The sequence below is a fragment of the Sarcophilus harrisii genome, chromosome 4 (genome assembly GCF_902635505.1).
Source record: "Sarcophilus harrisii chromosome 4, mSarHar1.11, whole genome shotgun sequence".
NCBI classification, from domain to species: domain Eukaryota; kingdom Metazoa; phylum Chordata; class Mammalia; order Dasyuromorphia; family Dasyuridae; genus Sarcophilus; species Sarcophilus harrisii.
In genome coordinates, this window is record NC_045429.1 from 119269286 (window position 1) to 119288649 (window position 19364).

General features: G+C 33.4%; 2 protein-coding genes across 4 annotated transcripts in view; one reads left to right on the forward strand and one right to left on the reverse strand.

Annotated features, from left to right (window-relative positions):
- Positions 1–14735, forward strand: part of PHF10 (PHD finger protein 10) — a 32442-nt gene extending 17707 nt beyond the window's left edge. For 2 of the 3 annotated variants that reach the window (XM_031937455.1, XM_031937457.1), the window contains exons 3-12: positions 51–181; positions 2024–2107; positions 3679–3812; positions 3908–4057; positions 4622–4731; positions 6014–6167; positions 7570–7725; positions 12640–12748; positions 12991–13179; positions 14521–14735. In XM_031937455.1, the coding sequence (XP_031793315.1) occupies positions 51–181; positions 2024–2107; positions 3679–3812; positions 3908–4057; positions 4622–4731; positions 6014–6167; positions 7570–7725; positions 12640–12748; positions 12991–13179; positions 14521–14606 (1303 nt within the window). In that variant the 3' untranslated portion in view covers positions 14607–14735. The remainder of the gene's footprint in view (positions 1–50; positions 182–2023; positions 2108–3678; positions 3813–3907; positions 4058–4621; positions 4732–6013; positions 6168–7569; positions 7726–12639; positions 12749–12990; positions 13180–14520) is intronic. The other variant, XM_031937456.1, reaches the window with a different exon arrangement.
- On the reverse strand, positions 13222–17699 carry C4H6orf120 (chromosome 4 C6orf120 homolog). The gene is made up of 2 exons (XM_003769622.4): positions 17205–17699; positions 13222–16870 (listed from the first exon to the last, which is right to left on the reverse strand). Exon 2 carries the CDS (start codon positions 16814–16816, stop codon positions 16259–16261), a length of 558 nt encoding a protein of 185 aa, XP_003769670.1. The 5' UTR covers positions 16817–16870; positions 17205–17699; the 3' UTR covers positions 13222–16258.
- Between the last annotated feature and the right edge of the window lie 1665 nt (positions 17700–19364).

Consider the following 19364-nt stretch of genomic DNA (forward strand, 5'->3'; position numbering starts at 1 on the left):
TTTATTTAAAACCTAATTTTTTTTTTTTCATTTAATGTATCTCTGCTTAGCTTTAGCTACTTTCCTGCAGAAAATCTCATAGAATACAAATGGCCACCTGATGAAACAGGAGAATACTATATGCTTCAGGAACAAGTCAGTGAATACTTGGGTGTGACCTCCTTTAAACGAAAATATCCAGGTACTTAGGATTCTAGTTTCTTTAGAAGAGCAAATCTCATCTATCGCAAAATAACTTTTTAAATTTTATATTGTCATTTCAATATTATCCATGTGTGGATGAGTCACAATACATTTAATATTTATTTCTGATTGACTTTCTGATTACGGCTATCAACAACCATCTGGGATGTTTCTCTCAAGAGTTTATATGTTCAGAAAAAATGTTAATTAGAACATAATTAAGAAAACCAATCGAAGAAAAATTACAAGCATTTGATATGCAGATGTTTTTGCCACTGTTTTAGATTATCCATGCCAATATTTCCCCACTGCCTGTATGGAATTATGATGACAATGTAAGATAGCTCCACTTTGGAGATCAAAGTAAATAATTCATCATTTCATGCAGTTATACATTATGCCTTCTTATATTAGGATTATTACATATGAATTTTTTAATTTAAATTTTAAAATTTCAATTTTGATTTCAAATTGGTAGAATTAATTGGGCTCAAAGAGTAGCCATTAATGGGTTGAAAATGTGTAGAAAGGAGTCACGTCGACATAATTATAAAACTGGTAAATCAGAGGAATGTTGTACATAGTTTACTTAGATTTTAACAAATTAGTTAACAACTTTCTCATTCTTCTTATGAAAGATATGTGGGCTAAAGGAAAGTACAATTAGGTAGATTTGAATTTGGTCAGATGTCTAGAAAGAAATGATCATTAGATGGTTTTATGCCATTTAGGAAGTTTCTAGTAGATAGCCTGTGAGAGATCTTGCGGCCTAACATCTTTGTATTGACTTTGATAAAAGCGTGGAAGAATGTTTATCAAATTATTAGGAGGGTTTTGTACCTTGTCTGAAAACGATTGAAGGATTTAAGTGGAGATTCAGCTTGATATAAGTTGGGAATATGACATGGCAGCCAAAAAAATGGATTTGGTTTTTGGCTTCAATGAGAAATATAATATTGAAAACCAAAGGGGATGATAGTGCCATTTTGTCTATCCTATAATGGAGTATATTATGTATTTTCATTTTAAACATTTTCATATTTGTCATGTTGTGCAAGAAAAATCATGCCAAAAGGGGGAAAAAAACCACAATAAATAAATAAATAAATAAAGGTGAAAATACTATGTTTTAGTCAACATTCAGTCTCCATAGTTATCTCTCTGCATGTGGATGCATTTTCTATCCCAAGTCTATTGGACTAAACTCCACATCTTAAGATAGGCATTGACATGTTGGAAAGCATATAGAGAATAGGAGTGTAGCTAAGTTGATGAAGAGCCTTGAAGTTATGTCTTGAAGGTTTGGTTGAAGGAACTGGGGTATTTAAGCTAGTGAATAATAGGAGAGACATGGTAGCTGTCTTCACATATGTGAAGGGCTGTCACAAGGAAGAGGAATCACACTTGTTTGGCTTTATCCCAGAGAGCATACCTAGGAATAGTGCATTAGAAGATACAAAAAGAAAACTTGATGTGAGGAAAAACTTCCTAATATTTGAAATTATTGAAAAGTATAATGGATTGCCTTGAGAGGTAGTATATATATATCCTTTTCACTTGAAGTTTTGAAGTGAGTACTGGATGACCACCTGATAGAAGTTGTAGAGGGTTTTTCAGTAGGTATATGTGGGATTAAAATGACTTCTGAAACCTTTCCAAACTCTATGATTCCACTTCATTGTTGTTACTAGCTCCTTGATTTATAAATATATAATATATTTATATAAATATATATAAATCAGTTTTAAGAGTTTTTCTTGGAAATTCTTTTAATATGCATTTGATACTTGAAATACATAAAATTTCACAATTTTTAATAGCGTTTTGTTTTTTTCTGGAGATTTAGAGCGACGAGATTTGTCTCACAAGGAGAAGCTCTACCTTAGAGAGTTAAATGTCATCACAGAGACTCAATGTACACTAGGTAATATAAGGTTTTAATTATAGTATTTATTAATAGTTTTTACAAAGTATTTTCAAGTTTTTCAAGATATTTATAAAGTTCTTAGTATAATACAGTACTGTGCTTAATAATGCTTTTTCCCTCAACTTCCCTCCTCCTTTGCATAATATTTGTCTTCCTAATTAAGCAAAAATTAGTATTTAGATTAAAAGTTAGATCTTAAAGTAAAATTTCATTATCATTCATTGTTTGAAATTATCATCAATAATAAGTTACAAAATATACAAAACTTTTCTTTATTTTGAGGAATTATATACAATTCTAATGTTTTGAAAACAGTTCTATAATTTACAGATTTCATTTGCCTAATTTTTAAGCTGGTGAATAAGCTACTCCTATTTTATAACATATGTGGAATCACCTCAGTTTTTTTCCCCTTAATTTTACCTTAACTTTCTTTTAGGTTAATATTCCAAAATATTTTTCTCTAGTTGTTAGATTTTTTTTGGTACACGTCTGTGGGAATCCTTTTCAAAACTTTGAGAAATGACTTTTATGGATTTATTTTAATTTTCTATGAATATCTTTTTGTGGAACTTTAAATTGACAGTCATTTTAGGGTACTAAGCAATAAATGCATTGTGATAAAAATAATCCTCAATTCTGTTTTCAGGCTTTTAATCATAGGAGATTTAAAAATCAGTGAAAATTATGCATCTCATATCCAGGATAGTTCATTGAAAGTATAGTTGAAATTTTCTTCTGCATAAGTAAACACGAGTACAAAGTTTTCTTCCATTAGTCATTTTCTGATACCTTATTGTGGTGAAGAAATGACCTTGAGTTCTCAAAGCTTGTGCTAGTGAAACAATTTCTGGTACATGCTACTAAGCTTGAATGGTTTGAACAGAGATCTTTCAATGGCCTATAGTCTGTTTATCACCTGAGTAATAATCAGGTTAAGTTTAGAGGTTCATCCCCAGCAAGTTGGATACCAAGTGAAGAATTTTTTCAGCAATTGAAATTTATAAAGGCCATATCTACTAATGCATTGAGATGTTTTGATCTTTCAGTGTAGGTAGAAGAAGTTAATTTCCTTCTTTACAGTAGTGTGTTAAATTCAGATGGAAATGGGGGCCACTAACCATAAGAATCACTATTGTCTTATTGCTTCATATTGACTTAGAAAACCACATATTAACATTGTCTCATTTTTATGTATTTTGTTAAATATTTCCCAATTACACTGTAATCTCTTTTGGGGACTTTGGTATTATGGATGCATTTGGCATGCAGACTCAGTGATTGACATCTGCTTTAAACTGTTTAAATAGAAAGGGTGACAAGACTTTAATTTTGAAAAGGAATCAGGCTAAAAACTTAAGAAATTTCTCAATAGGTTTAATAAAAAAATTATTTTTGCTTTGTTTTATTTTATGACTTTCTGATTTTTAACTTGCAAATATTAGCAAAATACCTTTGTTGTATTGAAGAATGAAAAACTTTTTAAATACTGGCAACTAGAGGGAAAATATGCTTATTACCAAAGTGGTCTATTCCTTTAGCATTATTATTGTCTTTATCCAAAATAGGTCTAACAGCATTACGTAGTGATGAAGTAATTGATCTAATGATAAAAGAGTACCCTGCTAAACATGCAGAATATTCTGTTATTCTTCAAGAAAAAGAGCGTCAACGAATAACAGATCATTATAAAGAATACTCTGTAAGTGATCTCTGATTAAAGTCTGCTTTGCCTAATTGTGGAAAGGTAAGGTTTTATAAACTTTGTTTTGACTTCTAGTATTACCATTATTTCAGCAAATGCAACAACAGAACACTCAGAAGGTGGAAGCCAGTAAAGTACCGGAATACATTAAGAAAGCTGCCAAGAAAGCTGCCGAATTTAACAGCAATTTAAATCGAGAACGGATGGAAGAAAGAAGAGCCTATTTTGATTTACAGACACATGTAGGATAGCTTAAGTTGATTGATCAGTTAATATAGATGACTAATATAGTAGAGGTACCAGTTTTTCTCTAGTTTTCCTGTCTTTGCTTAATGAATTTATGATAGTATTTATTTATGGTTTAAGTCCCACTTGCTTCCTATAATGGAATGATATATTATCCCTTTCCTTTTTCCTCACAAAGCTTAAAAGAGAAATAGAATTGCAAAGTAATAATTACAACAACAACAACAAAAAAGAAGCAAGTATAGAAGACCAATGAAAAGGAATAGAATCTAGGATGATTTAACTACTGCTATGGGCAGTAAAGTAGAATATAAAGCTCCTTGAAGCAGGCATTCTTGATTTTTTTGTCTCTACCCCTTGTCTCACACAACAAATATCTAGTTATACATAATTAGATAAAATATAATTGTATATGAATATATGTAACTATATATGAACTAGAGCATGATATAAATATTAATGCATATATATACACATAGATTTGTGTGTGTGTATACACACAGATATTAATATATATTTATTAAAAACTTGTATTTTCTTTAAACTTAAATTCAATTCAGGTTATCCAGGTACCTCAAGGAAAATACAAAGTACTGCCTACAGAGCGAACAAAGGTTAGTTCGTATCCAGTGGCCCTTATCCCAGGACAGTTCCAGGAATACTACAAAAGGTATTTAATATGTTTTACTTATTGTTAGAATTGACTGACTTTTGAACTAAATTAGTTTTATATGACTGTAAAACTATTAGAAGTCTGTCTTATCTTAAATTTCTGTTTAATAGGCTCAGATATTCTTAAGTCAATAGTGGGAGAGTAGATTTAGTTCAGCAAGTATTTGAGCCTTGTCTACAGGGTCCTCTGTAAGGTAGCTCTTCCTTTTGTTGCCTGTCATATTTTCTTTCCCATAGACAACCCTGCATCTCTACTTTTCTTTCTTCTTTGGGTCTTCAGAGTCAAGGGGAAAGCAGAAGCCTTACTTAACAGGCTTCAGATAATTTTTATTTCTTAGGCACCATGTCCTTGCCTGGCCTCTTCTTCTAACCCCTATCCTAAGTGCACTGAACACTTAGTTTAGTTTAGTTTCTCTTAACTTTAAATAAAGCCAGATTAAAATGAAGAGCCAAAGTAATTTTTTCCTCCATATTATTTTCTACTCCAGGTTTTTTCCCTTAAGTCTAAAGGCATAGAACTTTTTGAATTGAAACACACACACACACACACACACACACACACACACCACACAAAATAATACCATAATGTTTAGTTTAGGCAGATCATCAAGGATATGCCAACTCTTTAATCCTCTCTCCTTTTGGCAGACTTTGTTTTAGGGAATTTGAACTTTGGGGGAAATACTTCTGCCAATGAGAGTGAAAAGGAGGGCTTTAGTAATTGACACTAGCAGAATTAGGTCTTGCCTAGTTCTCATAATTTAGTTACGGATTGTGACAGAGAACACTAAATTTATCTGGAAGAGAATTATCAGGCTTGGGAAGATTTTCTGTGTTAATGAAACCCACACACTACAAACACAGCACACAGTCACTTTCAATCTGATCTCCTTCTAACCCCCCAAAGTGTCTTTTGATAATAACATGATGCTTAGCTTATATTATCCAGTCAACAAAATGTTATTAAGTTTTTCTCTTTTAAAACAATTCTGAGTTGCTTGAAGGCAGCTTGGTGTGATAAAAGAAGCCCTTATGGTGGCCTCATGGGAGGCTATTCATTCTGGTTCTGCCATCTAGCACTCTGTAGCTTGGACTAGTCACATCACTCTCAGCTTTTTTGTCTTTAAAATGTTAAAGTTGGTGTAGATGGTGCAAGGTCCCTTTCAACTCTTAAATCCTATGATTCTGTAAATAATTTCTTAAAACTTTAAATTAAAGTAGATATTTCACTAATATTTCAAGGCAAAGTAACACTAAGAAGGATTGTTGCTGAATTTTAGGTACTCACCAGATGAACTACGTTATTTACCATTAAACACAGCACTCTATGAACCCCCCCTGGATCCTGAGCTGCCTGCTTTAGACAGTGATGGAGATTCAGATGATGCAGAAGATGGTCGAGGTGATGAAAAACGAAAAAACAAAGGCACTTCGGTAAGATATATTAAGATTCTTAATGGATTAATGTTTCTCTCTTCTTGAAGTTTGATAATTGCTTTACTACGAAAGTTTTGATATTCTTGTTTCTTATTGTGGTGTCTAAATATTGTCGTTACTAGTATTTTTCAGTTTTTGAATAAGAGGAGGTTATATAAAATTTGGAGAACATTTGACAAATTTGGTAAATGTTGAATCATAGTCTTTTTTCCTGTCATAGTTTGGGCTATTTTTGAAAATCAGTATGATTTGTAAAATGAGAAATAGAAGACATTCACTAAAGTTATTGAAGATCCAATGTTAATAGCATTTAAAAGTACTTCAGCACAACAAGTTTAAATCTCTTTTTGAGTCTTTCCTTCATTTCTAAGATATGTACTTTAGTTGTTTTCCACTTAGTTCTAACAATATACCTCATGAACTTCTTTGCCTCAAGACCAAAGGCATATACTTGGCAAGAATTTGAGGTGTACTTTGGCACTAAAACAGGGCAAAGTTTTCTGATTAAAGAAATTGAATGCATGGCTTTGAATTCATTATACCATATCTCAACCAGGTGGTTTTAACATCATAAATAAGCCAGTCTGAGGAATCTAATAACCTGAGAGAAATAATGTGCTTCCCCAAATTAGCCATTTATTTTTAGTGATTATTGGGTCTACTGCTTTAAGCTAATTATTAAGTATAAAAAGTTGAATGATATTGCTATCTTGAAAAGATTAGAGTAGCCTTTGTCAATTTCATTTCTTTTATTTCAGACTACATTTTGTTATTGTTGGGTTTTTTGAAGCAGTCAGGGTTAAATGGTTTACCCAGACTCATAGTAAATGGCAAGTATCTGAGGTTAGATTTGCAGTCAAGTCCTCTTGATTTCAGGGCAGGTACTTGATCCACTGTGACACCCAGTTGCCCAGTTGCCCCTCAGATTACATTTTACAATTCATAAAAACCTCAGAATGTTCTTCATAATCACTAGTGTGCTTTCTTGTATTCCATTGTTGATCTGTTATTAATCCAAAGTAAAAATCTCTGTACATTCTTTTAAACAAAAATTTGGCATATGTATAGTAAGGATATAGAAAGTAGATTATTTATTCTTCACTAAGTCAGTGAAAAAAAAATTTCCAATAGACAAAAAATATTTATTCAGATTTTTTGCCAAATCAAGTAAAAAAAAAATGAAAGCAAAGTTCATTTGTCTGAACTACTTTGGTCTCTATTGGGGATGAGAGAAGAGTCTATTTTGAATGTATTTTAAAGCTTAAAACTGCACCAAGATGGGGATACCCTGCTTTTAAATTATACTTTTTAAATAACTTTTTTTCTCCATAATTAGATTCGAAACTCAAAATAAAACCATTTTCCTTCCAAAAAAAATGTTGTGCTGTTTATATTTTAGGACAGTTCCTCTGGCAATGTATCTGAAGGTGAAAGCCCTACTGACAACCAGGAGGATTCTTTTCAGGGAAGACAGAAAACAAGAGATAAAACTGCTACACCAAGAAAAGAGGGCTCCAAACGTTCTGTACTATCCAAGTCAGTTCCTGGGTACAAGGTAGAAGAAAAAAGCCCCTGACTCAGCTTCTTTCTGACCAGCTTCTCTCCCTGAAATATTTAACTTTGGTTTTCAAAATATGGAACTTTTGCTTGCCGTACTTCACTAGCTGCTCCTCTGTGGTGTGTTCGATCTGTTTGCTTCCTTTCTTTTTGCTTTATTCACTGGGTGCTTTTTCTGTTACTTTGGCTATTTAAGTAGCTTTTATTTCTGTATCTTAACAGATTATAATAGAGGATTTTCCCTTTAAAAATATACAGGCAAGTATGCATTTAAAAAATTTATTTTCTAGGCAATAATTTTACATTTATTTCATCTTTGCTTTAGGTAATGTTCATAGCTGGCATTTAATACCCGTCATTGCGTATCAGTATTTAGAAGAGCCAAACCAATGCTATGTTGTAAAATATCACTATACACAGATGGATATATAGTTAGATTAATTATATTTCTAGAGTGCCTTTCCTAAGAAAATCCAAAATTAATTTAGTCTATAGAATATTTGATCCACCAGCTAAGTGTAGCCATCTCTGGGGTAGAACCAGCTATTTAGTATGTCAGACAGACTTCTGCTATGAAATTTAACAAATACATAGTCTGATAGGAATATAGTTCTGCATCACTGAAGTTTTAACAATTCAATTTTTTGGTTTTTAAATGGTCTCTGTTCATTGTATACAGAATGATAATTTAGCTGAAGTGTTGAATACACTCAAATTCTAAAATGAATTATCAATATTAGGGTTAGATGGAGACAACAGGGTAGAAGAAGAGGAAGATTGGATACTCTGTTTTGTAGGTTGAGATTAAGAACAGAATAGAAGGAGGTGGAATTTAGCCATACAATTTTAAGTGTAGGATAGTAATAAGGAAGGTGGCATAGTGTTTTTGATCTAAAGATATTTCAAAATGTTAGAAAATAGAGCTGAAGTGTGAAAATAGATATTGTTATCTTTTTCACAATATTTAATAATTTATTTGAAGTTGTACTGAAAGATATAGAGCAAAGTGATCAGGAGGATTTTTTGAGTAAAGCTGTTAAATTTTGTTTTATAGGATTGTAAATTGGGATTCATATTTCAGAAGAAAAAGTTTTAAGTAAGCTGTGAATGGCTTTTCCCTTTCCTATAACTATTTACTTATTTTATTAAGCCAAACACCTACCAGTTATTTTGTAATTAATTGAAAAATGCTTCCATAGACCACTTAAGTACATGTTTTTAGTCTTAACAAACATTTTAAGCTTCAGCGAGTATCTGCTTTTTAAGGGTAGCTTAAACATGTTGGAAATACATAGTTTTTAACAATTACATTTTAACATAGAATTTAGCTTTTTAATTATTTATTAAAGATTTAAATTTCTGCCCAGTAATTGTAGGCAAATGAAAACCCAAAGATGAATTTTAGAGAGGTGAATTTTCATGAGTGAATATGTATGTACTGCTGGCCCAATACAACTAAGAACTTTTGATGAGAGTTACAAACTTAAAAGTTCATTGTCCTATTTTAATTTAGTCTAATTCTTCTCAATCTAATTTTAAACATAAAGGGAAGAAACTAGACTAATCATGAGTAAGAAGAAGGGGATGTTAAATAAATGTTAAAACTTTGTAATACTACAGACTAAAATTGAAGATCTCTTAATTTAATACTATCATTGGTTTAATGCCTAAGAAACAGTTACATATTAACTTGAAAGTTTAGCATCCAAAGTTGTTAAACACATCATGGAGCATGTATGTTATATCTTTCTCCATATCTTTAAGTATTTAATGTTTCTGATACAAAGATTGGAGTTCTGTTCATTGATTTCAGTGATAACTCTAAAGATAAAACAAGTATCTGAAACTTAATAGATTCAATATGGACATGCTTAGTAGTAGTTAACCCTGGTATGAAAAAAAAAATGTAACCAGTATTGATTTGCCAGAATGTGCCTAAATGTTGGGGTACTTTTAAGCTGAAGACTATTGATTGGACGTAATTTACGAGTTTTTAAAATCAAAATGTTTATGGTGTTTTGCTCTAGATTCACTCGTGCTTGACCTTAAGTTTATAGGAGAGTTTTCTCTACTTTAAGTTAACCTGACAATAAATCATAATTGTTAGGACAGAGGACTACAAGTATATAATTAAAATCTATATTGTGCTAGTACTGCTATGAAAGTTTCATTTAGCTTTTGGTTATTTTTCTTCCAAGCAGGAAAGCTGATGTGTTATATATGAAATTTTTTTTGGAGGGCGCAAGCCTTTTTAAAAGATGTATAGGACTGTTAGGATACATATCATTTGACTTGTTGCAAATATGAAAAGTTTAATGTTGCTGCAGCTAGTAGAAATAAGACTTACTATCCCAATTGGCTACCACAGGGTTCTGTTCTCTGAATCTTCAGGAGAGTTTTGCACATTATTACCTTTGTCCCTTGTCCCTGCAATCCACTGAGATCTCCAGAATATTTTATATTTGTTTTATGTGAAAATCCTACATGTAGATAGACAGTATGACTTCTTATAGAACCCAGAATGATTGAATGAGTAGAGTATTTGAGACTAAGCTAATGCAGCAGCACCGAAAACACCATGAAGGTCTCTCTTTCACTCTTTTACTCTCATTCTCTTGGTCTTCATTTTCTTTCATCACTTTTTCTCCCTCTCCTTTTTTTAAAAATCAAGATGAAGACCATTGGGTAAGATGATATCAAGCTTAAGAGTAAACTTACAGTTTTCCTGGTATCTTTTTTCTCCTAGTTTTTTTAAATGTATTTTTATGATTGTAGAACTTGAATTGCTCTGGAATGTGACTTTGCATTTTATTTCTTTTACATTGTTTTGTAAAGGAGCTTCTATAACTGAAGAACCCTTTCTTAGAACTTAATATTATCGGGGTAGTACTTCACTGTTTTTAGTGAAACATGTTAGAGAACTGAAATTCTATGCCAGTATCTTATTTTAAAATTCAAGTATTAAAACTAAGCATACCTGGTACAATGTAGCACACAGGTACAATAACCAAAATTCTCTTTAGCTTTGGTGGATTGAGAAGGAATTTCCTGCTATATATTATGGCAGTTACAAACTCAATCATCTGAACTAGAATTTGGATTAGAGAAGTGCACTTGCTAGCTAATATTAGAGTTTTTGTTTCATTTAGCTTTAGGAAAATATGATAACTTTATGCTTAGAATGTAGCAGTAACAACAGAGGGTAAAACACTGCAAGACTGAGGTTTGAGCTGTGACACTATCCTTTTGTTGGGGGGAGCCAGGGTATAAAGATAAACATAGAAGAGATGTAGAATAGGTAACAGTAAAATTTTATATGTATGTTTTCACTTCCATGATATTTATTATTTTGTAGAGACATTTGTGAATGTTTAGATTTATTTTATTGTTTTTATTATATTTATGTATAATACAGGTTGACTGCTTTTTTTTAAATAAATAAGCAAAAAATTCCTTATGAATGCCTCTGTCATCTTTTGCCAAGGAATATAACATTTAAAAGAGCTTTTAAAAAATGAACAAACTTTTCAGGCCTTCCAGCTTATGAAAATGACAAAATGAGTTTCTCAAAATTGTCTTAAGATTTTGTAAATGAGTAGATATGTATATCTTCAGGTATTTGGTATCTTACGAATAAGAACTTAAAAACTTAAGACATTTGGAACAATTTAAATCAAAAGGGGCTTAATTGTTTTTCATTTAATAATTTTCTTTTCCTTTTTTGAAGCTTAAAAAAACTTGTTCTCTACCAGCTTTGTCCTTTTCCAGTTGGTCATACCTTCCCTTTCCTCTCCCCTCAAATGAATGTGGACCATATTTCTTTATTTTCAGCTGATTTAATTTTGTACCCAGAAACATTGATAAAACTTTTAAATTGCTTTCTACTGCTTTATATGGGTATAATTGTGGCAGAACAAAAAAAAGCAAGCACAGCTTGAATTCTGGTTATATGTGCGTGTGAGTGTGCGTGTGTGCGTGTGTGTGTGTGTGTGTGTATATGTATATATTTGTGTGTATATGTATATATTATTATGAAGTATATTTGAATCCTCAACACTTTTTACTGAATTATGCATTATAAAGTGATGTAGTACAAACTTTGGCACTAAAATTATGTTGTGTATCTTGAAACATCGAAAACTTTTTTTTTGTTCTCGTTCTTAAGAATTGCTAGCTCACTTTCTAAGAACTTTTATCACAAGTTACTAAAATACTAGTCTTTCTTGCCTTTCTGAAGATTACTCTTTCCCTTCCAAATGTTTAGTACACAGAAATGAACTTTTTTTTCCCTTTTAGTTTATTTTAATGAATTTATGCATTATGCAAGGGGACAACTACAAAATCTAGTTTTCACATAATGAGACATTTTGCAAGTGACAGTATATTCATGGAGCCACTCTGAGCTTAAAATGTTAAAAAATTGTTTCATTTTATAATTTAGTTTTTCACATAGATTTATTATAATTAATTTTGAACCCTATATATTACAACATCATTAACTTGGAAATTTTATAAAAGTTTAAGTTTTTTTTTCTACAATGGGGAAAAATAATTTCCATATAACATTTTCATTTGCTACCAAAATTTTACATTGTTAATTGGGAGGAAAGTGCAGCATTTTGTTATATTTTCCTTCAAGTTCTTGATAACGTTATTTTTGCTGGTATTTGAGGAGTGTAAATTGCTATGTTAAGTCTTAACATGAGCGTCATATTAATCTACAATTAAAATTAAAATCCAAGACCTCAGCAGGTTATATTATGTTGCATAACTATTCATTTTGAATCATATTGTACAAAAAAGTTCCTCTAGCAAATTACCAAAGTAAAAATAAGGAGATACATTAAAATTCCTTTAAAACCCATACTAAGTAGTTCTGGCATGAATTTATAGCCCTCTTCTACCCTTCCAGCCAAAGGTCATTCCAAATGCTATGTGTGGGATTTGTCTGAAGGGTAAGGAGTCCAACAAGAAAGGAAAGGCTGAATCTCTTATACACTGCTCCCAATGTGATAATAGTGGTAAGTGTTGATGTATTTCTTAAGCTTTTAAGTGCTATGTTCATTGTTTCAAAAGTTTGTTTTCTGTCTCAGTTCAACTAAAAGTATCAAGTATAGAGAATACTTTAAAAGTGTATACAAGGTTTTAAACTTCTTCAAATAAACATAATATTTTTTCAGTTAAAATCGTCCCTTTTTTGTAATTGAATTTATTAAGAATGTGAAATTTGTGTCAAATATTACTAATATTGGTTTTGATTTAGGCCACCCTTCCTGCCTGGACATGACGATGGAGCTTGTTTCTATCATTAAGACCTATCCATGGCAGTGTATGGAATGTAAAACATGCATTATATGTGGACAACCCCATCATGAAGAAGAAATGATGTTCTGTGATGTTTGTGACAGAGGTTATCACACTTTTTGCGTGGGGCTTGGTGCTATTCCATCAGGTAATCAACTAGCATCAGTGTTAGCATTTTTTTGTAGTAGAATTTTCTAATATTGCCCAAGACTTAAATATTATTAACATATAGATTGTCAGTAAATTCTTATGAAAGTGGAGGCCATGTCTTTATAATTCCACCAGTGCTAAGTCTAGTGTTTTTTATTCAGTAGATACTGAAATGACCACTTTAGTGAACTACTGACCAAGGGACCCTTCTGCAATAAAATTTATAAAATATTAAGTGAAAGAATCCAGACAGCTTATTATGCAAATCATATTTATCAAGTAGTATTTTAGGCAATTTTATTTAAACTGTATTTGCTAAGATTTCCATTAAAGGATTGCTAAAAATTTACCTAGCAAAATAATACTATACTACCATTTTGGAAATCTATTCTGAAACATAGAGTTTAAGCACTAAAATGTTATTTGAAACTGGCGATTCTAAATGGCCAAAGTAAGAGTATGTTCAAGAGCTTGTGAATTTTATTTTTGATTACCTTCACTTGCATAGTACTTTACTTTATAGTAATGTAATAAAACAATACTGTTAAGTTTATACATATTTAAATAATTTGAATACCTTATTGAAGCAGCACAGTAACTTCAAATAGTAATGTTAAGATAGACAATACATCTTTTGCCATAAGTTGATGTAAATCAAAACAAATTCATGTGTAATTTTGTTTTAGATTCATGTAATTTTTAAAGCTTCTTTGCAAAATTTTCCAAAAAATTTCAGTGTAAAATATGCCTGAGAGTAAAGATGTCCAGCAATTACATTAAAGATCTAAGCAACTTGTATTTCAGGTACTGTAATAAGTAATTATATCAAGTATAGAATGCATCACATTCATGCATGGTCCTGTTAGGGTGCAGTTACGTATTTGATGTGTTATAAAAGTGTTATAAAAATAGAATAGCCATGCACTGAAAATACTATGGCGACAAGGATATCAGTAATCCACAAGAACGTTGAACAAGGACAACTGAAGTAAATTCGATCAAAAGCCTTATTCCAGGATTTTTATTTACTAAGCTTTATAAGAAACTTCTGAAAGTGTTTAAAACATTCCTTTGGGTCCATGCAACAATGTAGCACTAAAGTTGGCATAAGTAATTCAGTCCATTTACATAATTTGTTGTATTGAATTCTGTTATATAGAAAATTTTATATTGGAAATTGTTTTTTTAAAGCAGCTTCACATTTTTCTGCTTAATGACATTCTCTCCCTTGTGTCAAGGACTATCTTTAATGACTTGATATGAGAGGATTTTAAAGAGTTTAATTAGATGTTGTTGCAAATAAAATTCTTTGTAAATTAAACAACATTTTTTCTCCTAGGTCGATGGATTTGTGATTGTTGTCAAAGAGCTCCCCCAACACCCAGGAGAGGGGGCAGAAGGGGAAAAACCAGCAAGGAGGGATAAAATTACCATTTTTACCCTGATACTGTTATTTGCATTGTGAAAATTTTGGTGCCAATTAATTTACCACTTTGTGAAACACCCTTCCTAATACTGTTGTCAATAAAACATTTTTCAATTTCTACCTATGGACTTAAGTTCTACAAGTTGACTTATTTCTAGAAAGTTATAACTCCTGTAAGGTTAATTTTAACTTAAGCTACAAATTATTCTTTATAATATATAAAACCACCTTTCTGAAAATTCAATGAATGTTTACAAAATTATTTTAGAAATTGATCACATTTTATTCAGAAGCTTAAAACTTAAACAGTATCTCTCATTTTCTCTCAGCTATTTTAGATATTCAGCTATGGCCTATGACCTGAATTTAGCTATAAATGTACAACTTAATAGTTTAACAATTAATGATTCTTAACTAAATCCACAAGAACATTGAACGGGGACAATTGAAGTAAATTCAATCAAAAGCCTTATTCCATGATTTTTATTTACTGAACTTTATAAGAAAATTTTGAAAATGTTTAAAACTTCCTTTGGATCCATGCAACAATATAGCACTAAAGTTGGCATAAGTAATTCAATCTGTTTACATAATTTGTTGTACTGAATTCTGTTACATAGAAACTTTTATGTCAGAAATTGTTTTTTTAAGGTAGCTTACCATTATAACTAAATTCAAACAGTAGTCCTGTACCACAGGCAAATATCTCTAAAATAGGCTAAATTTAGAGAAATTACAAGTTTTAGAATAAATTGATAAATCTCTGATCAATTTTTAAAGGATATAGAAAATGAAATTATTTTTAATTAACACAGTTGGTATAAGGGGTATATATTGGCCTTGATAACTAGAAATCCTTTAGGAAACTAAGCTAGGAAACTTTCTCAGACCTCTTCCAGTTTTAAAATTGTTTCATGAAGTCTCGGCACTGTTTTAGTTACCGTATAGTAATTCTAGGTGACAACTCTGACTACAGTTGAACTAATACTTAATTTTATGGTTCCTGAGAGTCTGGAATAGTATGCTAGGGTCAGAGGTATTTCTAGATTCCACCAACTTAATGTTGCTACTGCTTCTTTTTGTAAATTGCCTGGAAAACTGCAGCAAAATATGTACCATTATTTCTTAGCCAATGTGGCAGTAAAATGAGATTTATTTCACAGGCATACATGATTTCTCCATTTAAAAACTGATCATCTCAGTTCACACATTATAATAGCCTGTAGTTTTAAGTAGTGTAAAAATTTTAGAAAGTTAAATTTTAACAAAATTTATGCAAGTTTTATATGAAATCTATACTCCCAATCAAATTAAGTTTTACATAAGACTACTTATGACTACTTTTACATAAGACTACTTAATAAGTCACCTGACAAACTTAAATGAAGTTTAAGCATTTTTTTAATTGTACATTCTCCACTTATATGAACTCTTCTTTCTTTAAAGAAAATTACAAATCTTGTGCTTGCTGCTCTTATTTTGGGGGGAATTATGATTAAAAAACTAAATATGGCTTTTTTTCCACCACCCAACCACCCACCATAGAAAAGGTTTCCTGAAACTTATTAAAAAGTAGCAGTGTTCACAGCAAACCACAATCTACTTCACAGGTTACAGGTACTGAATTCCAGTGCATGTCTGTCCAATGATATTAAAAAAGAATCTCAAGTATTAGTTTCAAAATGCCAATTATTATTGTCCAAACAATAGATTCTTCATCTTGAGATGTATCTTCTGGTGTATAAGGCTGCTTTTGGCTTGTAGCTTTACCATCTGTGGCATAAGTTGCTTCACCAAACGGATATTCTACAACCGTTCTATCATAATACACTTTCATTTCAAATTCACTCTCAAGGTGAGATGGATGTCCATAGATACCTATTCCCACAGGGCGCTGGAAGTGTCCCGGCACAAAAACAACATCCTGGCCACAAGTTACAGACTGTAATTCATACTCATCAAAACTTGGGTGAAGTGTGGTATCAGATACATACAAATCTGCATCACCTTTTAAGCTTTTCATCTGAAGAACTATTTCCCCTTCATGATTTAGTCTCAAATAACTATAATTTCCAGCTCCAATCTGCCCCTGAACCACATGCAGGAGAATCCATTCTTCAGGTACTTCTTCTTCCTCAATGCTATTCACTAAGGACAATGCTTGGGATGTTAGAAGTATCAGAAGGGCTTTCTTCCAGGGTATTGCCATAATTATCTGAAGGCTTAGCAGCAAAAGAACTTAATCTGTCATCTGTAACACGTCCTGTTAATACAGAACAAAATGATTACCAACAGCCTGCACACAGCGGTAGTCAATTCGCCGCTAAACTGAATTACTTAATACAAAACAAAACAAAAAACCAAACCAAACCCCCCAAACTTGCTATTGCTTGGCCAACTTTCCTAACACACGACATTATCTAAAGGCTAGAAATAGAAGGGAGGGAATGTTTCTCCGCTCTAGAAACAAAGCTTTCAAGAACCGAAGGGGGGCTTTCAGACTTCCCCTTAGGCTCAGACAGCCCCGGGCACGCGACAAGTGCACACGTTCCCCACTTCGCGCTCCCCCCCGCGACTGGAAGCCAAGGGACCGCGACCTGGTTTGCAGGAACTTCGTAGCGAGGCTCAGGCCCAGCAGGAACACAAGCTGTCGCGGGTGCTCGCGGCTCCCCTTCCACGTAGGCCACACAGAGTGGGTTCTTAGGTACCCCTCGCCTGCAGGCCTAGCCCGGACCCGGGCCTAGAAGAAGGAAGCGTCGGCGGCGGCCGCTCAGGCCAGACCGGCAGTGGGCGCGGCTCGACCGGGTGTTTATGCTGGAAAGCAGCGGGTTGCAGTGCTGTCGGTGCCAAGACCTCGGGTAACAGGGAAAGGGAGAGGACTCTTCCAAACAGCGACCCCCAAATGCCAAGTTCTCCGCGGCCTGGGTCTTACCGCCGCTCCCCGGAGCTCGGCATACCGCGTCGGCACCATCTGGTCTGGGAGCCGCCGCGGCCGCCGCAGCGGACCGATGAACCGGAAGTGGGAGAGGCCAGACATCCACCTCTCACGACAACCAGGAAGAAGCCCGGGTGCTGGAAAAAGGTGAAGGGAGGCGGGACGCAAGAGAACTAACGCGTTTCTGTAACCCCGGGAGACCGCCGATGCTGGACTGCGATTGGGTGGGGGGAGAAACGTCGTGGCTGGCTAGCTGGAGCCAAGACCCGGAAAAATATTACGGGAATGAGAACGGAACCGGGGCCTGAGTTGTCCCGGTTCTAAGACTCTCCGGGGTCTGGGCGATTGACGTGACGCCTAGAGCCCCTTCTTTACTCCAGCATCTTCCCGTACTCCAATTGCATTGTCCCCTCTCTTCAGGGCAAAACCTTCAGGATAGGAACTATCCCTCACCCTTGCTACTCTGCTTGTCAGGAATCCGGGAGACTGGAAACCAGTGTCCTACCTCGGCCTCTACCCTCCCCCCCTCCCCGCCCCGTTCCCCCAGGCCAGCTGGATGCTCACTGTCTTTCTACTCTGAGCCGGTCGACTCTTATCTTTTTTTTTTTTTTTTTTTTTTTTTTAAATGGACTCACGTGACCTAGAAAAGCCTTTCCCAAAACGTTCTATTTAGAATCAAGCCTTGGGAGGCTAGAATTACCCCAGGGTACAAAGGAACATAGCTTACGCTTAAGTAGATCGGGGCTCTTAACCTTTTGCGTGTATGTCATTTTGTTTAAGCCGCTGGAGACCTTACAATTAGGTATTTAGGTGCATTTAGTGAAATACATAGGATTACAAAGGAAACCAATGATAAAGAAATAACTATTTCTTTTTGAGTTAATGGACCCCGGATTAAGAACTTTTGATATACTCATACCCCGACAATTCGGGGAAAGCCTTTGTAGCCTTTCAGCTTTTAAAATAATCCTCTGAGATAGGTAGCCCAAGTGATATTATTAACTTCCTTTATAGATCCCCTCTTTTAACACAGTTACCTTACACAAGTCGTTTCACCTCTAGTTGCTCTAAACAACACCTTGGACTTCTTTTTTTTTTTTTTGACTAAGACCAAGATAGGTTCTAGATTTACATTTCCATGATTCCATTACAGTCTACTATACTTCCAATTAGAATGGAAATGTCTTTGATCAGAAAAAGAGAGTGTATTAAAAGCAATACAAATATAATCTCTCCAAGAAAAACAGGATATGCTTATTAGGGGATTAAAAACCTCACAATCAAATGCAGAAAAGCAGAAATAGTAAATTCTTGCTTTTTAGACAACAAGGCAATTATAATTATATTCAATAAAGGGCCCAGGGAAAGATAGATGAAAAAACAATTGGAAATTTAATAATCTAATTCTAAAAAATGAGAGGATTAAATACAAATCACCGAAACAATCCATAATTTTATCCAAGACAATGAGGAGTGAGACAACATACCAAAATCTATGAGGTGCAGCCAAAGCAGTACTTAGGTGAAATTTTCTATCTCTAAATAGCTATATGAATGAAATAGAGAAAGGGATCAAGGAATTGGACATGCAACTAACAAAGCTAGAAAAAGAACAAATTAAAAACCCCCAATTAAATACCAAATCAGAATTTCTGAAACTCAAAGAGAGATTAATAAAATTGAAAAAAAAATAGGGCATGCTTTTAGATGATGATGTAATTCCCGGGGGGATGAGGAGTGGGAATTTTGCTGTCTGTTCTAACAGAAGGGCGAGCTTTTCTTTTCCTACTGGCTTGACTTCTACTACTGAGAAAGTCTTTTG